General features: G+C 43.7%; 1 protein-coding gene and 1 long non-coding RNA gene across 3 annotated transcripts in view; one reads left to right on the top strand and one right to left on the bottom strand.

Annotated features, from left to right (window-relative positions):
• Positions 1 to 9,091: 9,091 nt before the first annotated feature.
• LOC138067116 (uncharacterized) lies at positions 9,092 to 17,348 on the bottom strand. The gene is made up of 4 exons (XR_011140779.1): positions 17,091 to 17,348; positions 16,948 to 16,997; positions 14,885 to 14,978; positions 9,092 to 12,306 (listed from the first exon to the last, which is right to left on the bottom strand). It is a non-coding gene; the product is annotated as an uncharacterized lncRNA (long non-coding RNA).
• Positions 17,349 to 17,358: 10 nt separating this feature from the next.
• Positions 17,359 to 22,044, top strand: part of ANTXR2 (ANTXR cell adhesion molecule 2) — a 123,106-nt gene continuing 118,420 nt past the window's right edge. Inside the window, exons 1-3 of one of the 2 annotated variants that reach the window (XM_068941322.1) lie at positions 17,359 to 17,545; positions 18,714 to 18,785; positions 21,233 to 21,304. In XM_068941322.1, coding sequence (XP_068797423.1) covers positions 17,385 to 17,545; positions 18,714 to 18,785; positions 21,233 to 21,304 — 305 coding nt within the window. In that variant the 5' untranslated portion in view covers positions 17,359 to 17,384. Of the gene's footprint in view, positions 17,546 to 17,675; positions 17,983 to 18,713; positions 18,786 to 21,232; positions 21,305 to 22,044 lie in introns of those variants that run through there. The other variant, XM_068941323.1, reaches the window with a different exon arrangement.

The following is a 22,044-nucleotide window of genomic DNA, read 5'->3' as shown; positions in this document are numbered from 1 at the left end:
CTCTGGATGCTTCATGTTTTTAGTGCCTAACTAGGGGTGTTCAGATGCAAAGACACCAAACTGCACAGGCACCTTTGGTCTTACAACAGCGTGCCTCCCCTCTGTACAGTGACAATGGGGATTATTCACTCCTTGGTTTACCACGGCACCTGGGTGATCCAGTCTGTCTAGACAGCTGGAAACTGTCACGAGAGATGCTGTTCCTCAGAAAAGCGTTGCTAGGCTCAGTCAGATATTGTTTGTAAAGCAGATGGAAAACTTCAGAAGAACAGCAGGGCAGGAACAGAAAACTCATTTTCTGCTAGGAAATTTTTTTTTACTGGATAATGTTTTCATCAGGTGACTTTACATCCCGGTAATCCCAGTTACTAGAACAGCCTAAGGAAGGTTTTGTTAACTGACTTCCATTGCAGAAATCCTGAAGCTTTACTTTTGAGAATAACCAACAGCCCTAGGTCATTTTTAAAACACCTCTGTGCTCTAAACTTGAGTAGAGCAGAGAGCATCCGAGAGCGGTGAAGATCAGGGCTTTTATTGTCAGTGACGGCCAAAGCACGTCCCTCTCAGTCATGCAGAAACCTTCTCCACAGAAAACCGTTCTGCCCCTGAGCAGCCTCTAATACTCAAGCATCTCATCTTCACTTTCAAATCTGAGTCACTCTTTTCACGAGACGGATCAGCTGAATTACCCTAGGAGGCCAGATTCTGCCACCCACAGCCCGAGCAGCAGTAGGCTGAGATGTCTGGCTGAAAACCACTTAGGAAGAAGGACACTGTACATCCTGGTGTGCAAGAAAGTGAGGGAACCAACCTTCGGAAGCTGCTGAAATAGCCTGAGCAAAACCAAGTAATTTTAGAGCCTGTTTCTAAGAAACTGGCACAGGTCAGTTAAGGGGACAATTGGATTCTTGATGAAATGCCGATGCTTTCATTTAAATTGCTCAGTTACAACAAGCATTGTGCATGCTTTTATGAGACTAATGGCTTTACACTGGTTTCAAGATGCATGTTTATAAAGCTGTTCACTCTGTATTATTGCTCTTTCCCCTTCTCTCTCAAAACATGCACGAATTAGCCTCCTTAAAGCTATTCCTCCCAAAATACAATCATCATCTGCAGCTTAAAGGGAAGGTGTAGCAACTGACCAAGAGCCAAATCCTGAACAGATAAAGATTCGTTACTGTAAAATGTCTCATAATCTCGATGACGCAACCTGAAGGAAGTGGCTAATACATAGGAAGAGTGTATATCTCCAAATCTGGCTTTTAATGATTTCATCCTTACTCTGGTAACTGCTAAAATAACATCTTTTTGGTGTTATTAATAGTTCCTCTATTAAAAGTGCGTGTCACAGACCTATGCTGAAGCTAAATGCGCAATAAGTTGCTCAAACTTCCCCATTACAAAGAAACAGCTCTCACGCTTCACAGTAATGACCCAGGCCTCACTGCGTTAAACCCACAAAGTTACTACGTTAGGAAAAATTTGTATAAGGGAACAGCGTGTCTAAGTTTAACGATCGTTTTGTTAGACATTCATCTAAATTATGCCCCAGTTATAAGCAAGAGTAACTTCTTAAAGAGGGCTTAAGGTTTGAGACCCTTAGTCCTATTTTCCAAGTGATATTCCAAGTGATATTTCCACTTCAAAAGCTAAAGAACTTCCAAATCATATTTAAACTCCTCAGATATTTCAACAAATTTTATCCTAAGACTTTTTTCTAACATCCTTGTAGCAAATAGCTCCCTATTTTTATTTCGTTCTTACTTCGCACCAACATCTGCCACTATGACTATGATCTCTAATGAGCTTCTAAATTATATCATGCCATTCTGTATTGATGAGATACACTCGGTGACTAAGTATCTCGTCCTGTGAGAGGTGAAATACTTCCTACAAGGTGCTGAATGCTCTCAGTTCCCATAAAATAAAAGGCAAGAAACTCAGTTTTTAACACTGCTTATTCAAGTAAATCTGGAAACTTTAAAAAGAGATACTCAGAGACAGAGCGGGATTTCAGCCTGCCTTTTTTACACACTGAAAATCTTTATACAAAGATGGGTGGGGTTTTTTTGTTTTTCTTTTTAAACACAGCAACAAAGATACAGTGTGCATTTTTCCAGAGTTGAAGAGCAGGTGGGAAAAAGTACCAGAAGGTAAAGGCCTCAGAGAAATATCAGAGATGCTTAAGACTGTATTTCTGTTGTTTTTTAAGTTAAAAAGGAAGGACATAGCGTAGAAATTGGGTCATTTATCGGAAGAATACGTACAATCAGGTAGTGGCTCAGTCCCCTCATATTGCCAGGCTACAACATAGAACAGCACTGTGTTCCACACCTACATACATGTGCACACACACACATTTCTTTTCCTAATGACTACACTGGACTACTTGGATATTAGTGAGTAGCCAAGTTAATAGCAACAAGCAAGGTTTGCTCCCTTTACTACTATGTACTAACTTAACAGTTGTGATCAAATAGCTCTGCAAATGCATACCTACCCCAGTTGGCAACCTCTAGATTATCGAGGCCTATCCAATCAATTTTTCTATTAATTCATCAGGCAGCTGGGATAGCTTGTAGCACAGCAGCATCTCTAGTCAGCTTCTGGTTAGGAGCTATTGTCCCCTAGCAGCTAAGTGAATTAAAGCAGCCCCACAGGCAGGTGACTGACTGAGCAGCAAGGATTTGGGGTAGCAGCCTGTTTTCACAGTTACACCTCAGTCCATCCCCCCCACCCTGTCTTTCTCCAAAGACTAGATCCTCACGAAAACTCGCTCACAACGCACATCCAGAGTCACGCCATGCACTCCTGTCACTTTCTCTGTCCAGATGGACTGAACTGGGGGTACTGTGTGTTCAGTCAGTCCTGTCTCAGACAAACAAAGACGGAAGAGCAGTCATTTTTCTTGACAGGGCGCACAAATAATTTTTCATGAGCTCGGCAACAAGGTGATGACTCCTAGCTGATGACTCAGCTTTGTCTTTCACTTCTGCTCAGCCAGGCTCCCGTGACATGGCTCATGAGAGCAGAGTATCAGTAGGGTTTGATTTATAGGACTTGATTTTCTGGGAGTATTCTTCTGGTTAAGGATGTGCAGAGCTCATGTGTGCTGTTGAACAGTTGCCACCTTTCAAGCCCCAAATAGCAGTGTTTCCCTTGTAATTCTTGTATATGGCCTGCCTTTCACTTCACGTCTGTGAAGTGACTTATAATCAGTCAGGACCAAACATGCTACGCACTGTAAACAGGAGAATAATTGCCATTACTGTGCCACTCACAGTACGGCTGGGATCCTAGACTTTATGAGAAAGTGGCTTTACAGTTAAGAACACTAGAGCAGGACACGACGTCTGAATTTGTGGCTCTCAGGACCACTGGCAAGCTGTGTAATTTTTCTGGGTGCCAATCATCCAGTTAACCAGACATCTGCTTTGCTGATGTCTGGACACAAGCTTTATATGCTAGCCTCTGGTGCCCACAGAAACAATTCAGCTCATCCAGAACTAGCTATCTATGTTCAGTCAGGTAAACTTTATCTTTGTCTTTTCCGTCTCCCAGAAAGATTAGATCACTGTATACGTTTACCATATAGGACACAAAGTTAGGCAAGATGATGCCATATTCTGTACTTCAGCCCCCCCTCCTGCATACATGAGGACGCTAATGATTCACCTCTCCTTGCCAAACTCTAAGAAGTAAGTGTCTTAACGTTGGTTTAGCCTTGGCAAGTGCTAAGTACTAGGAAGATAACACAGAAGGTGCCGAAAATTTATTTGCAAATACTCCAATGCACCCCCAGGAGGGAGAAACGGCTGAAATCAATGCAGTAGTTAGGAAATACAGTTCTCATGGCCGCTTACTAAGAGGACTACACAGATGTGCATGCACGCATGTGTGTGTGTATATATATATTTAAATGTGAGCACTAAGTACCTTTCTAAGTCCAACATGACTCAGACTTCCTTCCCGAGGTGCAGCTGGTTCCAACCATTCTTGGAAGGTTTGGAGCAGGAAAGACTAAATGAGCAAACAAAAACAAGAAAACGCTCCAGATAGCAGAGGGAGAGGGTATTGTAGTGCTGGCAGGGAACAGATCTGGGGCATAGGCACCACAGCTTGTCTTCACTTGGCTGCAAGTGTGCCGTAAGGCAGCTTTGCTTACTTTTTTTTTTTTTTTGCTTATAGAGGTGAGCTATCTGAGCTGCCCAGGTGAATACATAATGACTCATCCTCTTGACTCAGGAAATGAGTTAGCCAGTGACTTAAACTGTCTTTTTATTTGCACAGCTTTAGCAGGAATTGAAGCATCCCCATTTTAAATACGGTTCATGACAAATCTCTTTTGCTATGATGGTCTTATGACCAAAAAAAAAAAAAGGTCTCTTCCATGCAGAAATTGATCAACAGTTTTCAAACTAGCCAGGGTAAATGTGGCTAGACACAAACAGGTGTCCATTTGTGGCTGACGGCATACAAGCCTGCTTTCTCTGTTATTAGAGAGGGAACCAGACAGGCATCCACTGGGGCCTGTATCAGAAGGGATGATTGTGTCAGGACCCTGCAGGGCAAACACAACAGGAGTTAGCGCATGACAAATCCGTACAGGAATTGTTTGCAAGACATCACCCAGGAAGGACAGGCACAAAACAAGCACAGTAGGCTATCAGTCCCCCACAAGGGAGGGGACTATCGCTACTGGCACTGTGAAAGACCCCAGAGAGATCCAGCCTCACCTGGGCACTGTCATTTAAACATCCCCACAAAGAGAGGGTGGGGTGGGAAGAAGAGAGAGTTTGTGTCACCAAGATGTAAAGTGGAAGATCACATGACTAGACAAATTCCTAGGTATCATGCAGAAAATAGCAGTGGAATTCAAATGATAAAGTCTTTTTGCACATCCAGCTTGTAAGCCTTCACCACAAAGCCAGCCTCATTTTTTCCAAAGAGCCTGAAGAGGCACACTGGGAAGGTCAATCTTGCCACCACGTGCTATTTTGCTTCTTGCTTAGCTTGGTAAAACAAAGCTTTTATTAGTTGCTCTGCTTCTTTGTAGGGAAACAGAAGCCAGGAGACTGCAGGAATTCAAAATCCATACTAAAATACTGCCGTATCACAATAGCAGTTTAACACTAGGTCTTTTTCTGTGACTGTTACTGTACAGCAAACTGCAAGCGTCGCCTAAAACTGTTGCCGAACCTTTCACATCCTGGAGAAGCTGATCCATGGAGGTTCTTTCAAAGCTAGCCTTGGTGAACTCGCTTCTCATTCCCATGGCACCAATGAAACACAGATAAAGCAGCTTTATCTGTGGGTGAAGAGATGCTACCCTTCCTGTCTGTGGTATATAATTGTATTTACTGATCTGCCAACATCACTGCTTAAAATGAAATTTGGAATCCCAGACAGTACTACTCCACTCCTACATATCATAACTATTCAATCATGGGAAGAGGAAAAAAGAAAAAAAGAAAATCTCATCAATTACAGATAATAAGACCTATTAGTGCTGCTTGCTGTAGAGTACAAGTAAACTTCTTTTAAAGCATTGAGAAGTTGAGGAAGGGCTGGTCCAGAGTCATGAAAATTTAAGTATCAGTCAGTTAAGATACATCATAACTGTCTCACTGCTGTCTGAGAGCCAGTATAGTCACACCAATGCATGAAATTGTTTATCAGACAGTGGAACTGCTCACACAAATAGTGCAATCAAGACTGTAACATACGTCTGAGTTACCAGAACTACTCAGCTGGTAAATGACCGAGCATGTTGGTGACTCAGCTGATAAACATGCCTATAAGCACGCTTCCTTCTGAGCAGTCTTTTGACAACAGACAAAAAGGAAAAGTGACCTGTGGTAGAAATCCCAGTCTACTTTGTAAATTTAGGTTTTCAGCAAATACATACACTGGGAGGTTTGATTGGAGTTTGCAACAGCAGTTTAAGAGACTTCTGGGTTTTGTTGAAAAATACAATAACCTAAAATTAATCAGGGCACAGAAGGCATCATCACCACCAAGTTCAAGCTCCTGAGCTTTGGATATAGGATTTTAAGATGTCTGAAATTACTCAAGTTGGAACGGACTTCAGGAGGTGTCTAGTTCAACCTCCTGCTCAAAGCACAGCAAACATCAAATTCTGACCAAAGCTTAGGGCTTTGACTAGTCTGGTCTCAAGTATCTCCAAGCATGACTTCTCTAGGCCCTTGTGGGAGTGCTCAGTGGCCTCACAGTGAAACTTTTCCCCTATATCCCTTTATAACCTGCAAGGGAAATGCTGCCCTCATTGGCAGGTCCTCTCATCCTGCCCACAAGCACTCAATGGCCTGTCACCTACTTCAGAGAACATCTCCATAGACTGCAACGGCTCCTTCACGTGAAGGGCAACCCCCTGCCCTCTTGTCCCTGTCTTTCTCTCTCTCCTGAAGAGCCCATATCCATCCACCACAGCACTCCAGCTGTACTAACACTCTCTACCTGTCTCTGGCACTCACAGAGCATCATAAACCCACATGGTCATGCAGAAGTCCAGCTCCTCCCATGTTTACCACACTGTGTAGATCTTCACACAGGCTTTCAGGTAGGTCCCCCTTTCAGCCATGTTATTCTTCTCAAGGGTCCACTGTAGTCATCATCCTGCTCTGGGTATCCACCACCTAACTGGCTCCAAAGCCTCACTTAACACCTCCTGTTTCTCTCATTCAGCTACTGGATATGGTGCCCTGCCTGGACACTGGGGTCAGCAAGCACAAGGAACCCCTCTGCAGATAACAGAGGTCACAAGCTCCCAGCCTCCCTGGCTTGGGCATCTCAGTCTGCCTCTTGGCCCACACTGTCTGCAGCTGTCCCTCCTGCCTTGCACCCAGGGCTCAGGCACTTACCTCCAGGAGGTCTCTGCAAAAGGTACAGCATCTCCAGTTCACCCTCCCTGGTGCTACACAGCCCCATCACCTCCTCCCCAGGCAACCTGTTGCCTCAGGCAGAGCAGGACTCCCATGGGCCAGGGGCAGCCACTCCCTATAACAGACACCAGGCCTTCCTGCAGCCCAGCCCCTCAGCAGCACCCTCTGCCCAGAGCAAAGGGACAGCCAGGCCCCAGCTGGGCACCAAGCCCCCCCACAAGAGCCCCACCAAGGCTGCTGCAGAGCCCAACACCACTTGAAGCAGAATTTCTGCCTCCCCTCACGCCCCTACTCTGCAAACTGCTGAAGCTGCCATTTGCTGAGCCCTGGGAGCACAGCCACAGCACACCCCCATGCTCATAGCCATACCCAGCAGGAGGATATGGGACCCAGGTGCAGGCCTTTATAACCACAAATCCACAATCAGGGAACACCTAACAGCTGCTGTCAGCTGCAGGCACCCCCAGAAGCACACAAGCAGCAATCCTGACTTAAGGAAAGCAGAACTCAAAGGAAAAAGTAAATGAGCATATCCTACAAAGAGCTGCCAAGGGTGGGAAGGGAGGAATAATAACAAAATGCTGCCCAAAAGCCAAGACCTCCCCCCCACCCACTCAAAGCTTCATATAAGGAAACAGCTGCTAAAAAAAGAAAAAGCCTCTCCCAAACCCATCAAAGCTTCTGCACCTAAGCAAACAAAATAAACAAAAATGCCATGAAGAAACTCCAAAATTGGGGACCCCTGGAAGAATGGCCAAAGACTGATAGAAAAAAAGAAGACAGGAAAAAAAATCCAAACAACCTGCTAAAAATGGAAAGAGACAGCTCTCCAAAAAAGGCAGGGGAAGCACAAAAAGTTGCTTAAAAATGCACCAGCAGCAATGCCACCAACAAAATCTCCCCCAGCAAAAAAACACTAGTGGAATAACCCTCCCCTGAAAACTAACAGTAGCCTCACTAAGCGCAAGTCTCTGCTGAGCTCCCGCTTACCTGCCAAATAGCTGCCCCCCAGCAGATGCCCAGCAGATCACTCCTTTGTCAGCAGGCCATACAGCCTACAAAAGGTACATACCGCTAAGAAATAGATCCAAATCCCAGTGGATGTTTGGTCAAATCCTAAAATGGGTTATGTTTGGTCAAACGTGGGCAATGAATTTTATCACACTGTACTACAGCACTGAACTGCAGGTAACTTAATTGCCAGGGGAACGGATCCCCAGCTATAGGACTGACAAACGGTTACGTTCCAGGGAGCTGTATTTTTAAGGAGTTACTTGGGACGTCAGTTGTATACATGGCTTGTATGGGAATGAATTTCATACCCCCAACGTGACTATAATCCCAACGGCAAACGGTGTCTGTGTGTGGTCTGTGCATTGTTCGGTGGTGCCCAAAACTGCCAATGAAAACAATGCTCACAAGTTTCAGGCATTGCCTAGTGTAGTTGCTAAGCATGAAGCTCTTCGTGACTGTAACTCGACAACGATTGCACGCCGGAAGAACGTTGCACAGATGACTTCATGAAACAAAATTAAGAGTCATACATCAGAGAGGACATTGCCACAGCTCTGGCGTAATTAGGAGCCATCATCATCAAACACAGGAAATTGGCACATCTGCTTTTTCAGACTGTTGATCCAACAGCGGATTGTGCACACTGTCGAGGGGAGTTCTGCTGCAGCTTGCTAGCTCTGCAAAGCTGTCTTTGCATAAATATTTACATAATTTCCCCCAAATAGTAGTAGAAGCAGTTGTTTTATCATCTATCCTCCCAATTATTATTTCCCCTTTCTGTCCCTAGGCCTATGAAGGAAGCATTGATTTTACATTGCAATGCTGTCTTTCTCCTTTCCTTCACCCAGAGCTCAGGCTAAATAAACACTAGTAACTTTTTAACCAGTGTAGCCCAAAGTAGAACAAAAGTGACATTTCTGTTTCGAAGTACCCTAAGAGGGATTTGACCCTTCTCCTCATAGAGTCAATGGTAAAACTGTAGCAAATTCAATAGCTGCAGGATCAAGAGCTGCTTTGTATCTGCTTGTGCATTTTTTTATTTTTTTCTTTACATACCTACTCAGAAATCCACTGCCCTTTTCATGGAATGCATTGCTCTTTGTGGAGAGTTTACTGCCTCTTTCATTCCTCCTTCTCCTCTGGTTGTGTAGCTGTTTCCTGAGAAGACCAAAAAGGGTCACTACAACTCTAGAGTTGTGCTAAAATCCCATCCTAAGTTATCCCTCAGTGCTGCTCTGAGCCAGCAGCGGCTTTCAGGACAGAGTGGGAGCTTGATGTTTTCTATTACAGTCTTGTTATTCTTCCAGGCCTGGATAAATTTATTTTTGTTCTGTGCTGATTTGCACCAGGAAAGCACCCTTTCTGCTTTGTTTTCATTCCCTCTGGTCACTAGCAGAGTGGAAACTAACGGTTCTGCAAAAGGTGCCTTGGCGCTCCTGTGCAGTGAACCAGGCAGCAGATAATTATGCTGGAAAATAAGGGAGCCTTTTCCACCTATGCTGCAACCAGGATGAATAACAATTATTATCCCACATATTAGTGAAAGAACTCCATATTCTCACATCTGTAGCTTCTCCCACCCAACATACTGCCAGTGTCTAGTTTTTCTGGTTTTTGGAGTTGAGAGAGTTTTGAATGTGCTTTCGTGTCTATCACAAACACAAACAAAACAAAACAAACACAAAAAAACCAAAAAATGGGTACCACAAACTATTGCATTGTCTCGGAAAGGAATGATTATTCAGGAATTCTGAACTTGCATAATTCCCAGATTTGTCTAGACAGATATTTTCCATCTGGATGATACGTGCAACAACACATACCAACATAAAAGTTCCTGTGTTACTTAATGCTATCCTTTTTGTTTATTCATTTATACACTGATTTATCGAATGAGCATAGACTCCGGGGTGACATCCGTAAAGGGAAAAAAAGGATTTGCATTGCTAATCCTCCAACAAGCAACTCTCGTATGACCCCTACGTATTGTATAACTTTTGGAATCCCATCGTTTTCTCCTTCCTTTTGCAAGGAATGAGATTCGCATGCACTGTTTATACCCTGTGATGGGACAAGAGAAATATTTCATATGAGGTGCCTTGAGTCAAGTGCTGTTTTGAACTGGAATAGCTCAAGGGATCGCATTAATGTCCTCTTGCCCTTCAGTTTGTACAGCTCCATGTTGCAGTCTCTCAAAGAGCTGTCCGGTGCCCGCAGCCACGTTACCTGCAGCCATTATGTCAGAGCAAGAAGGTGGCATGTTACATTCTCAAAATAGCCTCTTAAGTATCACTGCAGCCATAAAAGGTGCAGTAGCAGACAGGCTGAGCAGGCCTCTCTGAAATTGAGAAAAGGGCCAGCGTGCCTTAAACTCTCCTGTGCCATTTTGCTCCTGTAGCCTGTGGCAGAATGACAAATCTGAACCTTAATCAGACTGCATATTTAACTCATCAGAACTGCAGCCACACATACAGTGGAATTTCTCCTAGACAAAATCTTGGCAATATTTGAGCATCCTCTAGAAAGCAGCGTGTCTCACAGTTGTTGTTCAGAGGTATCCTGGACAAGACTTGACTTTAAGGAGCAACAAAGACCTCCTAACCCTTTGCAGTCGATAGAAAAAACCAGCTCATGCATTTACTGGCCCACTGTTGATTTCGGTTAAGCCAGACGACTTCCTCATCCAATGGCAGAGCCAGGCTTTCAGTTGGGTTGCATTAAAGTTGCAGGTGGATTTTTCGCTCCAACTAAAATATGCTGAGTTCCATTTGGCACAAATACAGTTTGTCTAAGGCCTTCCCAAACACTCTGGGCCAAAAAGAAGGTGTGGGTGGGTGGAACTTAAGGGAGAACATTTGGGGAAATTAGCTCTAAGTACTGAAGAAAAAGAAAGGAGTTGCATAATCCCAGACATGTTTTAAACTGTACTGTTTACTACTTTCTCCGTAGTAAAACTTGGCAATAAATTTATGTTCATCTACGCATCAACCTTCCATGTGAACATTTTTTGCTTCTATTGCTGGGTTATTTTTAAGCTATATGTAAAAGTTGTGTTTTAAATGACCACTGATTTCTCTCCTGTAGAATCAACTAACACCGTCTTTTCATTACCTGTATTTGTTGCATAGAGGAATAAAAGATCCTTTAAAGAAGTACCAATACTTTTTTTCTGCCCTGTCAATCTACCACAGGAAAAAAAAAATCCATGAGTTTTTCTTTTCCTAAGTGTTCATTTATTAAAGGATACAAAGAGAGGCCTGCTTGTAAATATTGCCTTCCATAGAACAAAGAAAATGCTTAAAAATTAACAAGTTTTTAAGTACTTTTCTTACATTAGAGCCATCTGCTGGAAAGTTTCCCAGTTTATGATGGATATTGTAATCTGCAAGGTTCAAGCTGACCATGTCCCTCAGCCGGTAAATGCTGTGCTGCCCTAAGACTAGTGGGGCTGAAAAGAACAAACTGGCTTGCTTGAGTGGGTTGGCCATCCAAAGTCACAATGTGAGTGACCTGAGCTTCCTCCAAAGGCATGAGCACATGGGCTCGTCACTGCGTCTGCTACCATGCAGTGGTCTGTCTGCCTGGGAAACGTGTCAACAGGATAAAATAATAGCAGACCCAGCCTTTCTTCACCAGACTAAAAATAGGCAGAAATGAAACACAACCCTGTAATTTTGGGGATGTAGAAAAAGCCGGGAGAGGACTAGTTGGCTTAAGACGCTTGAAGAAACTTTAGATAAGAACGCGTTTTGGGAGATGCTTGCTCTACATGGTCTCTCCAAATGCCATCAGCCTCATACATACCAAAATGCACCCGAGACTGGCAGTTTGGTAGTTTCTCCTTGGTTCCTTTGTTTTTCTTCTTGTCCCAGTCACTGCTGGTGAATATTGTATCACAGGAGTCAACTGTAAAAGATGTTCTTGCGCTGGTGAGCTCCACTCAAGATCGATGGGAAAGTGAGTGAAAGGGACTTTTTCTTACTCCGGATGTGGAATCAAACAGAGAGAGTAAGTGACTCACCCAGTGAGAAGGTGGAGGTGGGCAGCAAATCCAGGTCCTCTGGCACAGGCAAGAACCTTAGCGCTCCCCTCCCCTCACTGCAACGTGACTTCCTCTCATATTGGCCTCCTAATTCAGCTCCGTGGATACAAGCATCTCTACGGGCACTGAAGGCAGCAGCAAATGGGTCCAGTTTAACTAATGTCTTGCAGCATTTCCGAATTTAGCTCCAAGAGTCTGTCTTTCTCGTGGCTTTGTATATAAGCTGTTGGGAGGGAAGTCACGTTTCTTTGATTTGCACTTCCTCCTAGGGTAATCCCGTAGTGAAAAATGCCTACCTTTATGGGGTTAAGCTTAGCTTAAGTTTTACTTAGCACTTGAGGGCTCCTGTGAATGAAGAAGAGAAAGAGGTGAGAGAGACATAATTGACTAATGAGTTATGAGAATTAGGAAAGTAGGCCTCCAGGCCGTTGTGCAAATGAAGCCAAACAAATGTAAATAGCCACAAGCTATTCCTCTGTACCTTGGTGTCTATCTCTGTCTCATCTAACCATTTCAGCAAAACAGGCGTGATTTATCTGCTACTTCAGCATAAACCACAGAACAGAAGAGGATTTCTCACACACACACACACACACACAAAAGGGAACAAACTATGGCTACCACAAGTCTCCACTTGGCAGGGAAAGTCAATCCCAAAACAGTTGGTCACATGCATTGGAAGTAAAATTTCTAACAGCTGGATAATATGACATGTATTCTCAGGCAAGACAAACACTCCCAGGGCTCTGGGCTGACTTGTGTAGCTCCGAAGGCCAATGTGCAGGGTTGTTTTGATAACTCTTAGGATGCTTGCTCTGCTACATCAGATGCATCTGCAGAGAGAGAGGCTGGCACTGCTCAGCATTTCTTAAATGTAACGGATTATGAGCTTTTCCTTTCTTTGGGTCTTTGACAAAGCACAGGCTGCCCAGTCCTTAATCTTCTACGTTTTGTGCATCCAAAGGGATTGCTAAATACAGCTTGCTTACCCCTTGGCCTTGCTAGCTCAAAAGCGCTAAGAATGTCACGAGCCAGACCTTCAGCTCATATAAATCATTGTTGGTCCATGGACTTTTGCAATATTTCCAAATTACATCATACTGAGACTTGGATTTGCATTCTGAATGGCATTGGAGAACGTATTTTGACATGGCTATGTCAGGTCGTAGCACTTTGCACACAGGAAACCATCCCAAGACAGCAGGAAATGCGATGAAATGAAAGAAGAGAATATCTCCAGCAGGTGCCTTTGACTACAGCTTTCCCTACTCTTAGGAAGACACCTAAGATCCTTTCTGGAACAGGCCACAGGTCTGATTCACCTACAAGGCCTGTGAAAGCCACATGAGCCTTGTCAGGTCATTGTCACGATTAAAAAAAAAATTTCCATAGTGTTTGTGCAGATAAAGTTTCAGTCACTGGTAGAGTAAGATTTACTGATATGGCAGCACTGAATTCTAAGTGAGTTTTATTTTTGTATTTCATGTGCTTCATTTCTGGAAAGCTCTTTTTAATCGTCCTGTTCTAACTGCCTGACAGAGCCACTTCATCTGACTGTTTTATTTGTGCTGAAAGCAAAATTAAATGATTTAGAAAGGAAAGATATATATATTATAACATCAGTGTGGGTTTGACAATAAATTTGTCTGGGGTTTAATATATGATACGTATGTACACATGGGGAATGCTGACAACAATCTGCAATCCTCAAGTCCTTCTTTCTGTAAGAAAGAACATTTGTTTAAATGACTAAGGTTGTTCATAAGTCGGCATCAGGGAAAACAGAAATTATTTGTTTGGTCTCACAATAGCGGAACTGCGTTGTGATTCTATCTAACAAGAAAATACTTCAAAATTCTGTGTGAAGTACTGTCATTCCAACAACAATTCAACATGGGAAACCTTTTTGTTAGAAGTGACAAGGAGAAGATGGATGTTAAAGATATCAACTTTGCCAGCTTATCATTGGCGTGACTGACACGGGATTCTTCTTGTATTTCATCATGCGTGAACAAGAAAGATGTTGACTCAAAGGCAAAGACTCAATGAGGATAACAAATATCAATCCATCATACCGTATATATTTTTCTCAGCTATCAATGACATTTTGTCTAAATGCTCATGCTATCTGGATTCTCCTGAGTTGTATGCCAGCCTCTATATCTGCAGGAAAACAGAGATCCCATTATGAAAGCTTGCAGTAAGCCCTGTCTTTGTAATAGCCACATCACTTCAGTTCTTGTGAGACAGAAGTAAAACAGATATGCTTCTCTTACGATTCTTTTTTCAGTAACCATTGCTCTTGAATCAAAGATGCACTTTGTTTTGCCTCCTGGTATAAGTGACTGGCAACTTTAAGATATGGTGTTGAGGTTTAGTGGCTGGAGCACCAGCCTCACCGCTAGGAAACTTAATTTTCTACTTGCAAGTGCCTGTTACAAGTACAGCACGCACCAAGAGCGGCAGGGCCTGCCCTGGGATGCCTGGGAAACAGTTTGAGGTTAGAGCAGCTTGGAGCGGTCTCCTGGCAGCCCTGAAACCCAGAAAAGCTGTATTCACGTGCACCACCTCCTCCCTTATGCTTCTTAAGAGGATAGCCCCCTGCTAGTCTCACCCATATTCCACGCCTATCAGGCCTCACGAGGGGGCCCTGCAATGTCTACACCAAAGGTGATTCTTCCTGAGAGATTTGTAAAGCTCCTGCATCTATATGTGAAGATCCTAGCAGGATGCCCAGCATCCTGTATGTATCATCTAAGCTGTATCATCTAAGCTGTATCATCGAAGATCAACTACCTGCTCCCTGCTTCATTTTCCTAGTTTGTCTGTCTGTCTTCGTGAAGAAAATCTGAGGTGTGCCTACGCAAAATGCTACGCAGGAACCAAGCAGTAACAGATTGCAACTAGAGGGGTTCAAACTTACCACCGTGCATCCCTGAGAAGTACAGCCAGCAACAGAAATGATGCAGGAGCTGATGATGACCCCATGGTATCTGATCGGGAAGAATCTTCCCTAGCTTAAAGAATAGAAAAGATTAAACACAAAAGGGAAAATTACCTTCATCAGCGAGCGCAGCCAAGAGGCCAGGGTAACTCTGTGAACAAATCAAATTAAAAATAGACAATGGAACAGTGACTGTTGAAAGAGAAACGCATATAAGACGGTCCACCTACAAAATCAGATATTTTCTAAGGAGAAAACAAAATGAGAACCTTGGGAACAAATGGTAGAATTCCAGGTAATATCCTCTACACAGCCCAGATATTCCATCAAGCATTTATTTAATAAAAGCCATAAGGCCATGACAGCCTATAGCCAGTCACAAACTCACATTGATTCCTGAATACTTTATTTGGCAGTTGATGGGGAACAACAGTAATTTCTGGGGAGTTTTTGTCTTGGTAAATTGCTCACCCTCTGACCAGTTCCACTGCAAACCATTCATTTCAGAAGAACTGTCAGCTAATGAGGGAGACATGGCTTTTCTCCTCCTAAGGCATGTGGCACCTTTGAACTGTGTGTTATCTTTCCACAGTTGGACAGCCTTATTGACTCAATGCTCCTGTGGTTGATATTATGATGGGAGACAGGTTTTCGCTAAGTTTGAGAGCTCTAGCCAATGCGATAGTCCCTTTTATTACTTTGCTAGCAAGATCTAACTTAACACATTGAAGACAGAATGCTCAGTTCAGCCTTCCTCTGAAGTCTCTCGAGATCTTTGGTGCTCGAGAGCCCTGTGTCTTTAGTTTCCCTGCACTATCACTGTCAATGTGGTCTACGGTAAATTAAAACTGCTCAAAGGAGGTGCTATTTAAACAAAGTTGGGTGCATATTAAGTGGTGAAAGAATGAATACTAATTTTATGTCAAATCCTGTTAATCACTTGTCACATAGTGCTTGTGGCATAAAGTCCGGAAACAAAATAAAGAAATAAAGGCTAGACATTTATTTTTAACTTCAGGGATAATTTTGGTTTATGTAGCTTGTCATATGAGCATAATTTTTCATCAAATAAAATTCACACATCTTTTTAGCCTGCAGATAATATTTTAAGATTATTAAGTATGTTTGAACTTCCTGTTAAAATCTGAAACCACAGATGGAAAAATCTGAAAGATAACATTCTTGTAGCATAAAGTGACGCTTTATACAGTGCCTCATGTTCACTGTGAAGGATCCAGCTTATGCTTCAAACCAAATGTTTGCTCTATATTTAGCTTTGCAAAGTCCATGGTAAATCACTATATTTTGGTGGTTACCACGTGCGCAGTCCCAAAGCAACAGTTTGGATCTATTGTAGCCAGTTTCTAAAATAGAGAAAATGACTTACTTGTACAGTTGAAAAGCAAATTGCATGTACATGAAAAAGAATTGTGGTAGCCGTACCTATATATTGAATGTGAACACATGTGCAATTCCTACATTTTCAAAAATAATACAGAATTTACTGCTCAGCTTCTAGCTGACTGCTGATTTAGCACAAAAAAGAAAAAAAAGGAAAATGTTTAGCACCTCTGGAAAAGAGCCCTAGGATGAATACGCAAAGTCTGCAGTAGTAATTAAAAAAAAAAAAAACACAACACTGGAATACAGTAGCTTCCTGGATAAATCTGCTCAATGAGCAGCTGACTAACTCACTTAATAGGCAGGTTGAGTCTCAAATCTGAGTGAGGAAGTTGTTTAGATTAATGTCACAGAGAAGAGAGCCACGGTTTTGTTGTAATTAGGAGTTTTCAGCGTCAGTATGGAAGAACAACAACAACAACAAAAATATATTTCTAGTATGTTGTAATCAGTTTGGCCAGCTCTCGTGGGTTTTTAAAACTTTGCGCAAGCCAAGCTGAATCCGGACGGGGCAGGGGCTGTTGCTGCTCCCCTGGGGAACCATGACATCGGGTGGGTTTCACAAAGCTCTGCCTTGACGAGCCTCGACTTCTCCAAAAAAAAAAAAAAAAAAAACCCACCCACAACACACCAAAACTCACCTCGCACACCTCTCAGTGTCTAAGCGGGGTCCTCAGAAGCGGGGCTCACCCTGCCAAAAAGACACGAGTCAGGCAACGCTGCCTACCGGGGAGGCGCCTGTTGGGGGGGGGGGGGGGCCGGGCCGGCGCGGGGTCGCCATTACCCAAATTGCGGGTAGGCGCCGGCGGCGGGCGGCTGAGCCAGGGAGGCGGGACGCGCCACAGAGGGGCGCGCCGAGCTTTGCCCTGCCCTGCCCCAGCCGCCGCTTACGGGCGGGGAGGGCCGGGCCGGGCCGGGCCGGGCCGGGCCGGGCGAGCAGCGGCGGCGGCGGGCGAGGGGCGGCTACTTCAGGACGGCAGCGCCGGGCCCGCTCCTCCTGCTCCTCCTCCTCCTGCCGCCGCCGCCGTGCGCGGAGCCGCGTCCCCCGCCCGGCCGCCGCCGCTCCTCGCGAGGCCCCATGGCCGGGCCAGCGCCCCGGCGCCGGGGGCGCCTCGCCCCCCCCGGCCCGGCCCTGCTGCTGCTGCTGTCGCCGCTGCTGCTGCTGCCGCCCGCCGCCCTGCCGGCCCCGGAGGGACCGTCGTGCCACGGCGCCTTCGACATGTACTTCGTGCTGGACAAGTAAGGGCGGCGCGGCGGCGGCCGCTGCTTTTGTTCCCGGAGGGAGGTGCGGGCGCGCGGCCGTTAGAGCCGTTGCGGGGAGCCGTTGGCGGGCGGAGTGGGGGGAGGGGGCGCACGCGCGCTGAGGGGTGCCGGCCGGGCCGTGTGGTGCGGTGCGGTGCGGTGCGGCGCGGCGCGGTGCGGCGCGCGCGGCGCCGACCGTTACGGACCAACGGCCGCCGCGGCGCCGACCGTTACGGACCAACGGCCGGCGCGGCGCGGCGCTGCTCCGCGCTGAAGGGAGAGCGCGGCGGGAGGAGCCGCCGTGCGGGGCGGAAAAAAAAGAAAAGAAAGAAGGAAAAAAAAAAAAAGAAAAAGAAAAGTTTCGCCTGGCGAGCGTCCGAGCGCGGAGCCTGAGCGTCGTCGCCGCCGCTGCGGGAGCAAGTTACGCGCGTACGGTACGGCAGTTGGTGGCTTCGCCTGACGTCTGTGTTTGCAGCTGAAAGCATCGGAGCGAGGAGGCGCGGAAAGTTTTTAGCCCTCGCAAACCGTTTGTTTTTGCCCTGTCATTCAAAGTAATGCTGAGGATCGGGCTGGTTTTGTTTTTTTTTTTTTTTAACCAGCCGCGCCCCCTCACCCCGGGCACTGAAACTGTGCAGTTCCTTGGGTGGGAAGTCAGAAAAAAAAAAAAAGAAACTTGATTTTAGTGAAGCTGCGTTTTCTGACCAAAAGTGTATCTGTGGACATTTTTCGGTCAGCCTGAGCAGCCGGCGGCATCTGCCACCCCTCCCCCGCCACAGCTGTTGGTTATCATGTTTTTAATAGTAAGGTTTGTACTTAACAGGTCACCATCAGCACACTGGCGTTTGCAGGCAGACAGAGAAGAGAAAAAGCTTCGGTCTGATAGGGTGACTGTTTGAATTGATGCTGCTGGGCCTGACAGCAAGATTGTTCTGCTCCCTTTCACTGTAGGGTGCTATTTACTGTATGCATTTTGCTATGTCTTGGCTTCACAAATCGTGACAAAAAAATCATGTGCCAGTACCACCGTGAGCCTGGGTTGGTGGTAACTGGAAATAATTAGAAAAACCAATAGTCCTGTGTTGTCTAATTTCTCACTGAAGTTGTCATCTTCCTTGCCTGCTTTCCTTAAATAAGGCCTACTAACATGGTTTTGTTTTCTTTTCAGATCTGGGAGTGTAGCACAGAACTGGCATGAGATATATGATTTTGTAAATCAACTGACAGAAAGATTTGTGAGGTGTGTTTTGCTCATTGTAACTTCTATAACGGGATATGTTGACAAAAGCTACCCTTCTGTAAGGTTATTAGATGTCCACGTTTCACAAGCATGTTAAGTTTTGGCTCCTCGTGCCCAAATAGTTAGAAAATACTGGACACTTTATCCTCATTTTTGGAACTGAGTAAAAAGGTGATAACATGCATCTTTAAATATTGCTCTCAGATTTGACTTGATTTTTTTAAGCATTGTTTTTCCATAAGCCACGTGGCTTATTTCTGATACAGTATTCCCTATGCATTACTTTTAGAGGTCTGGATAAGAAGACAATATGAATACATATATAGATATGTGAATAGATGATGCAGGTCAAAAGCAAGGGAAGATCTTTCAAGTGCAAACAGGCGTGCATAAAGTTTGTGCCATGTTAGCAATATATGTTATATGATAATATATGTATAATATATGATCACGTGTATGTGATCAACTTGATGTGAACCTGATCAGTACCATTGTCTGGCAAGTATTGCTGTTGCAGATATGGCTGCAGTAAATACTGGCTAGCTGTCCTCTCTACATAGAGCATAAAACAGAGCCCCCAGACACACAGACATGGATGTTGCCATTTTTTTCTAAAGAAATTGAAATGCAATGAGCAATTATAAGTCTTGTATAATTAAATACTGCTTACATTCATCTTGTAAAAAAGAAAAAAAAACAGATCTTGAGTAAAACAACTGAGTGACAAAAGCTTTTGAAAGTTCTCTTGTAAGCTTTAGAAGAAAAAAAAAGAGCCTGAGAGCAAAGTGCTTCCTCTTTTTAGCGAGTAGTGAGAAATATCTTTGTCCCCACTGAAATGATGATGCTCGTCCAGCGTAAATTCTTCAGGTCATCATCTTTTGCAGCCAAATGACACGCCCTTTTGCAACAGTTGGGTTGTGGAGTGGTCTGGCCGTATTACTTGAAATAAAGCTATTTAGTTGTATTTATACATAGCTTTGAGTGCATAGCTTTGAGGTTACTGTGTACAGGAGAGTTGCATCTCAAACAGGGAAGTCTAAAGTTACTTGGGCTAGTTAGTGACATAATCCACAGGGATTAGGATCACAGGTACTTGCTTGTTTTTTGGCAACTGTCTGCAGCAACTAAGACGACTAATAAGCCCATGACCTAGATTATATTGACAGTGCTCAATTTCATTTGGAGCATCTCAGAAGATATGGAGCTGGCAAGCAAAAAATATTATGAGCAAGAACTTAGATGGGATTTAGGTAGTTGGAACAAGGTCCTAAGGGACTAATTCTTGTTTTTTTTTTTTTTTTTTTTTTGTGGTCAGAACCTTTATGGAGAAACTGCAAGGCTGGATCTTAAATCCAAGTTCTGTGCAGCCCAATATTTGCCCAGTACTTCTATTTCCATGATGCCTAATTTTGAAGTAGTATCATTAATGCAAATGAACTGAAAAATTATGGTCATTCATCTTAACAAGCGTTATGTCTGAAGTAACATTGATCCAGTAACTTAATGTTGATACACAAATAGTGTGAATTATAAAATTAGCAAATATATTGGAATTGTCGTGATTATAAATTAAGGGACGATAGGAGAGCTGTTGTTACAATTTACCTTAGGAAGGTAACTGACTTGGGCTTCCAGAGCATCAGTTCTTAGGAGACACATTTTTCCACTGGTGGTTCGATGTAATATTGTTGGAAGAGACAGATGGGCTTCTACAAAAAAAAAAAAGACTAATTTCTTAATAAATTCATTTCATGCAGTACCGCTTCTTATGATGCTCGTCTCTTCAGTTATTTTTAAGGAAGTTGATTTTTAGCTGTCACGATTGTATGTTACTGAGATGGAAACACACTTAATCTGAAAGTATTTTTTATGCTACTTTTATCTTAAAAGAAAATCGGTCAAAGGGTACTATTTCTTTCATTTTGATGATTTTATGGCCAAAAGAAGCAGTTCAAAATTTTCGTTGTGTCAAGATCAAACTTTAAAGGGGGAAACTCACTTTTGAATGTGTTCATGTTTCATGCCCCAGATCATGAGTGTACCCTGAGTGTATGTCCCTGGACTGTTGTTACATGAGTGACTGAAAGTATAAAAGGATGTGTCACGTTCTGTACTTTAATATATCATGAACTACAAAGTTCACTTTCAGTTGGATTGCTGGAGTTCTTAACTCTAAGTTTAATGTGTGTTATTTTGGCTTCTAGTCAGGTAAGAAAGAATAATAATTCTGCTACTTCACACAGAGTATCTGGGCAAGGAGTAGATGGGCAGAAACCCTTTAATTCCTTTGTCAGTCTTGATTTGTAGTTCAAAAGCATGTTGTTTGGAATTTAGAGGATGAAGAAAATACTCGTAAAGCATGAGGAGGTGAATGGAATAGTAAGCATCTATACATTTCATTTGTCTAAAATATATGTTTTTTTTTTCCTCTTTCCCTTTTTAAAAAGCCCCAAGATGAGATTATCGTTCATTGTGTTTTCCACCCAGGCACACATCATTATGCCATTAACCGGAGACAGGTTAGTGTACAGCTTTTTTATTTTTCCTCTCTCCCCCCCCATTAAAGGTCTCTTATTAAATCAGAGGAACAGTAACAGACGGTGAACAATAACTGATACCTTTAAGTGGTGGCCTCTGTGTAGAGCTGGATTTAGTTTTGTGAACATCTCAGTGGATAGCCTAGTAAAAAGGAAGGAGAAGAAAAACAATGAGATTGAACTCTGTCACTACTTTGCAGAACAGCTAAAGGTAATTTTTTCATCTATGCCTAACTCTGCATCTTCCTTGGCATAATAGGAGAAATTATTCTTGCTCTTACTTTTATAAAGCAAGGCCTGTAGATAAGTCCTCTGAATTTGTTAATATGTAGGCAAAGCCTACAATGGTGAATTAACATTTCCCATAATGTCATATAAGGTAGGTATTTCAGTTTATGTTTTCAAATTATGACTTTAAAACAGGTTTTAGAGAGTGGAGTTCATATTGCTTGAAAGGTGTGAGATCTTTCTGGTACAACGGGTGTGTTTGATGTGCCTGACGTCTGCCTTTCAGTTGATAGGTTCAAGGCTGCTTGTTTTGATTCCTAAACGAAATAATAATCAGCAGCTTGGATAGGTCAGGGATAGGTGGGGAAAACAGAAGGAGAAAATTGGGTAGAAAAGTTGTTGTTGAAAAATCACTACAAAAATCACAGGAACTCAAAATCCATATTGTAGAATCACTGCTGTCGGCAGAGGATAATTGCACTATCCTTGGTGGC

This window comes from Struthio camelus, chromosome 4 (assembly GCF_040807025.1).
Source record: "Struthio camelus isolate bStrCam1 chromosome 4, bStrCam1.hap1, whole genome shotgun sequence".
Lineage (NCBI taxonomy): Eukaryota > Metazoa > Chordata > Aves > Struthioniformes > Struthionidae > Struthio > Struthio camelus.
The sequence above is the reverse complement of the archived record's forward strand: the minus strand, read 5'-3'. Positions and strand labels throughout refer to the sequence as shown.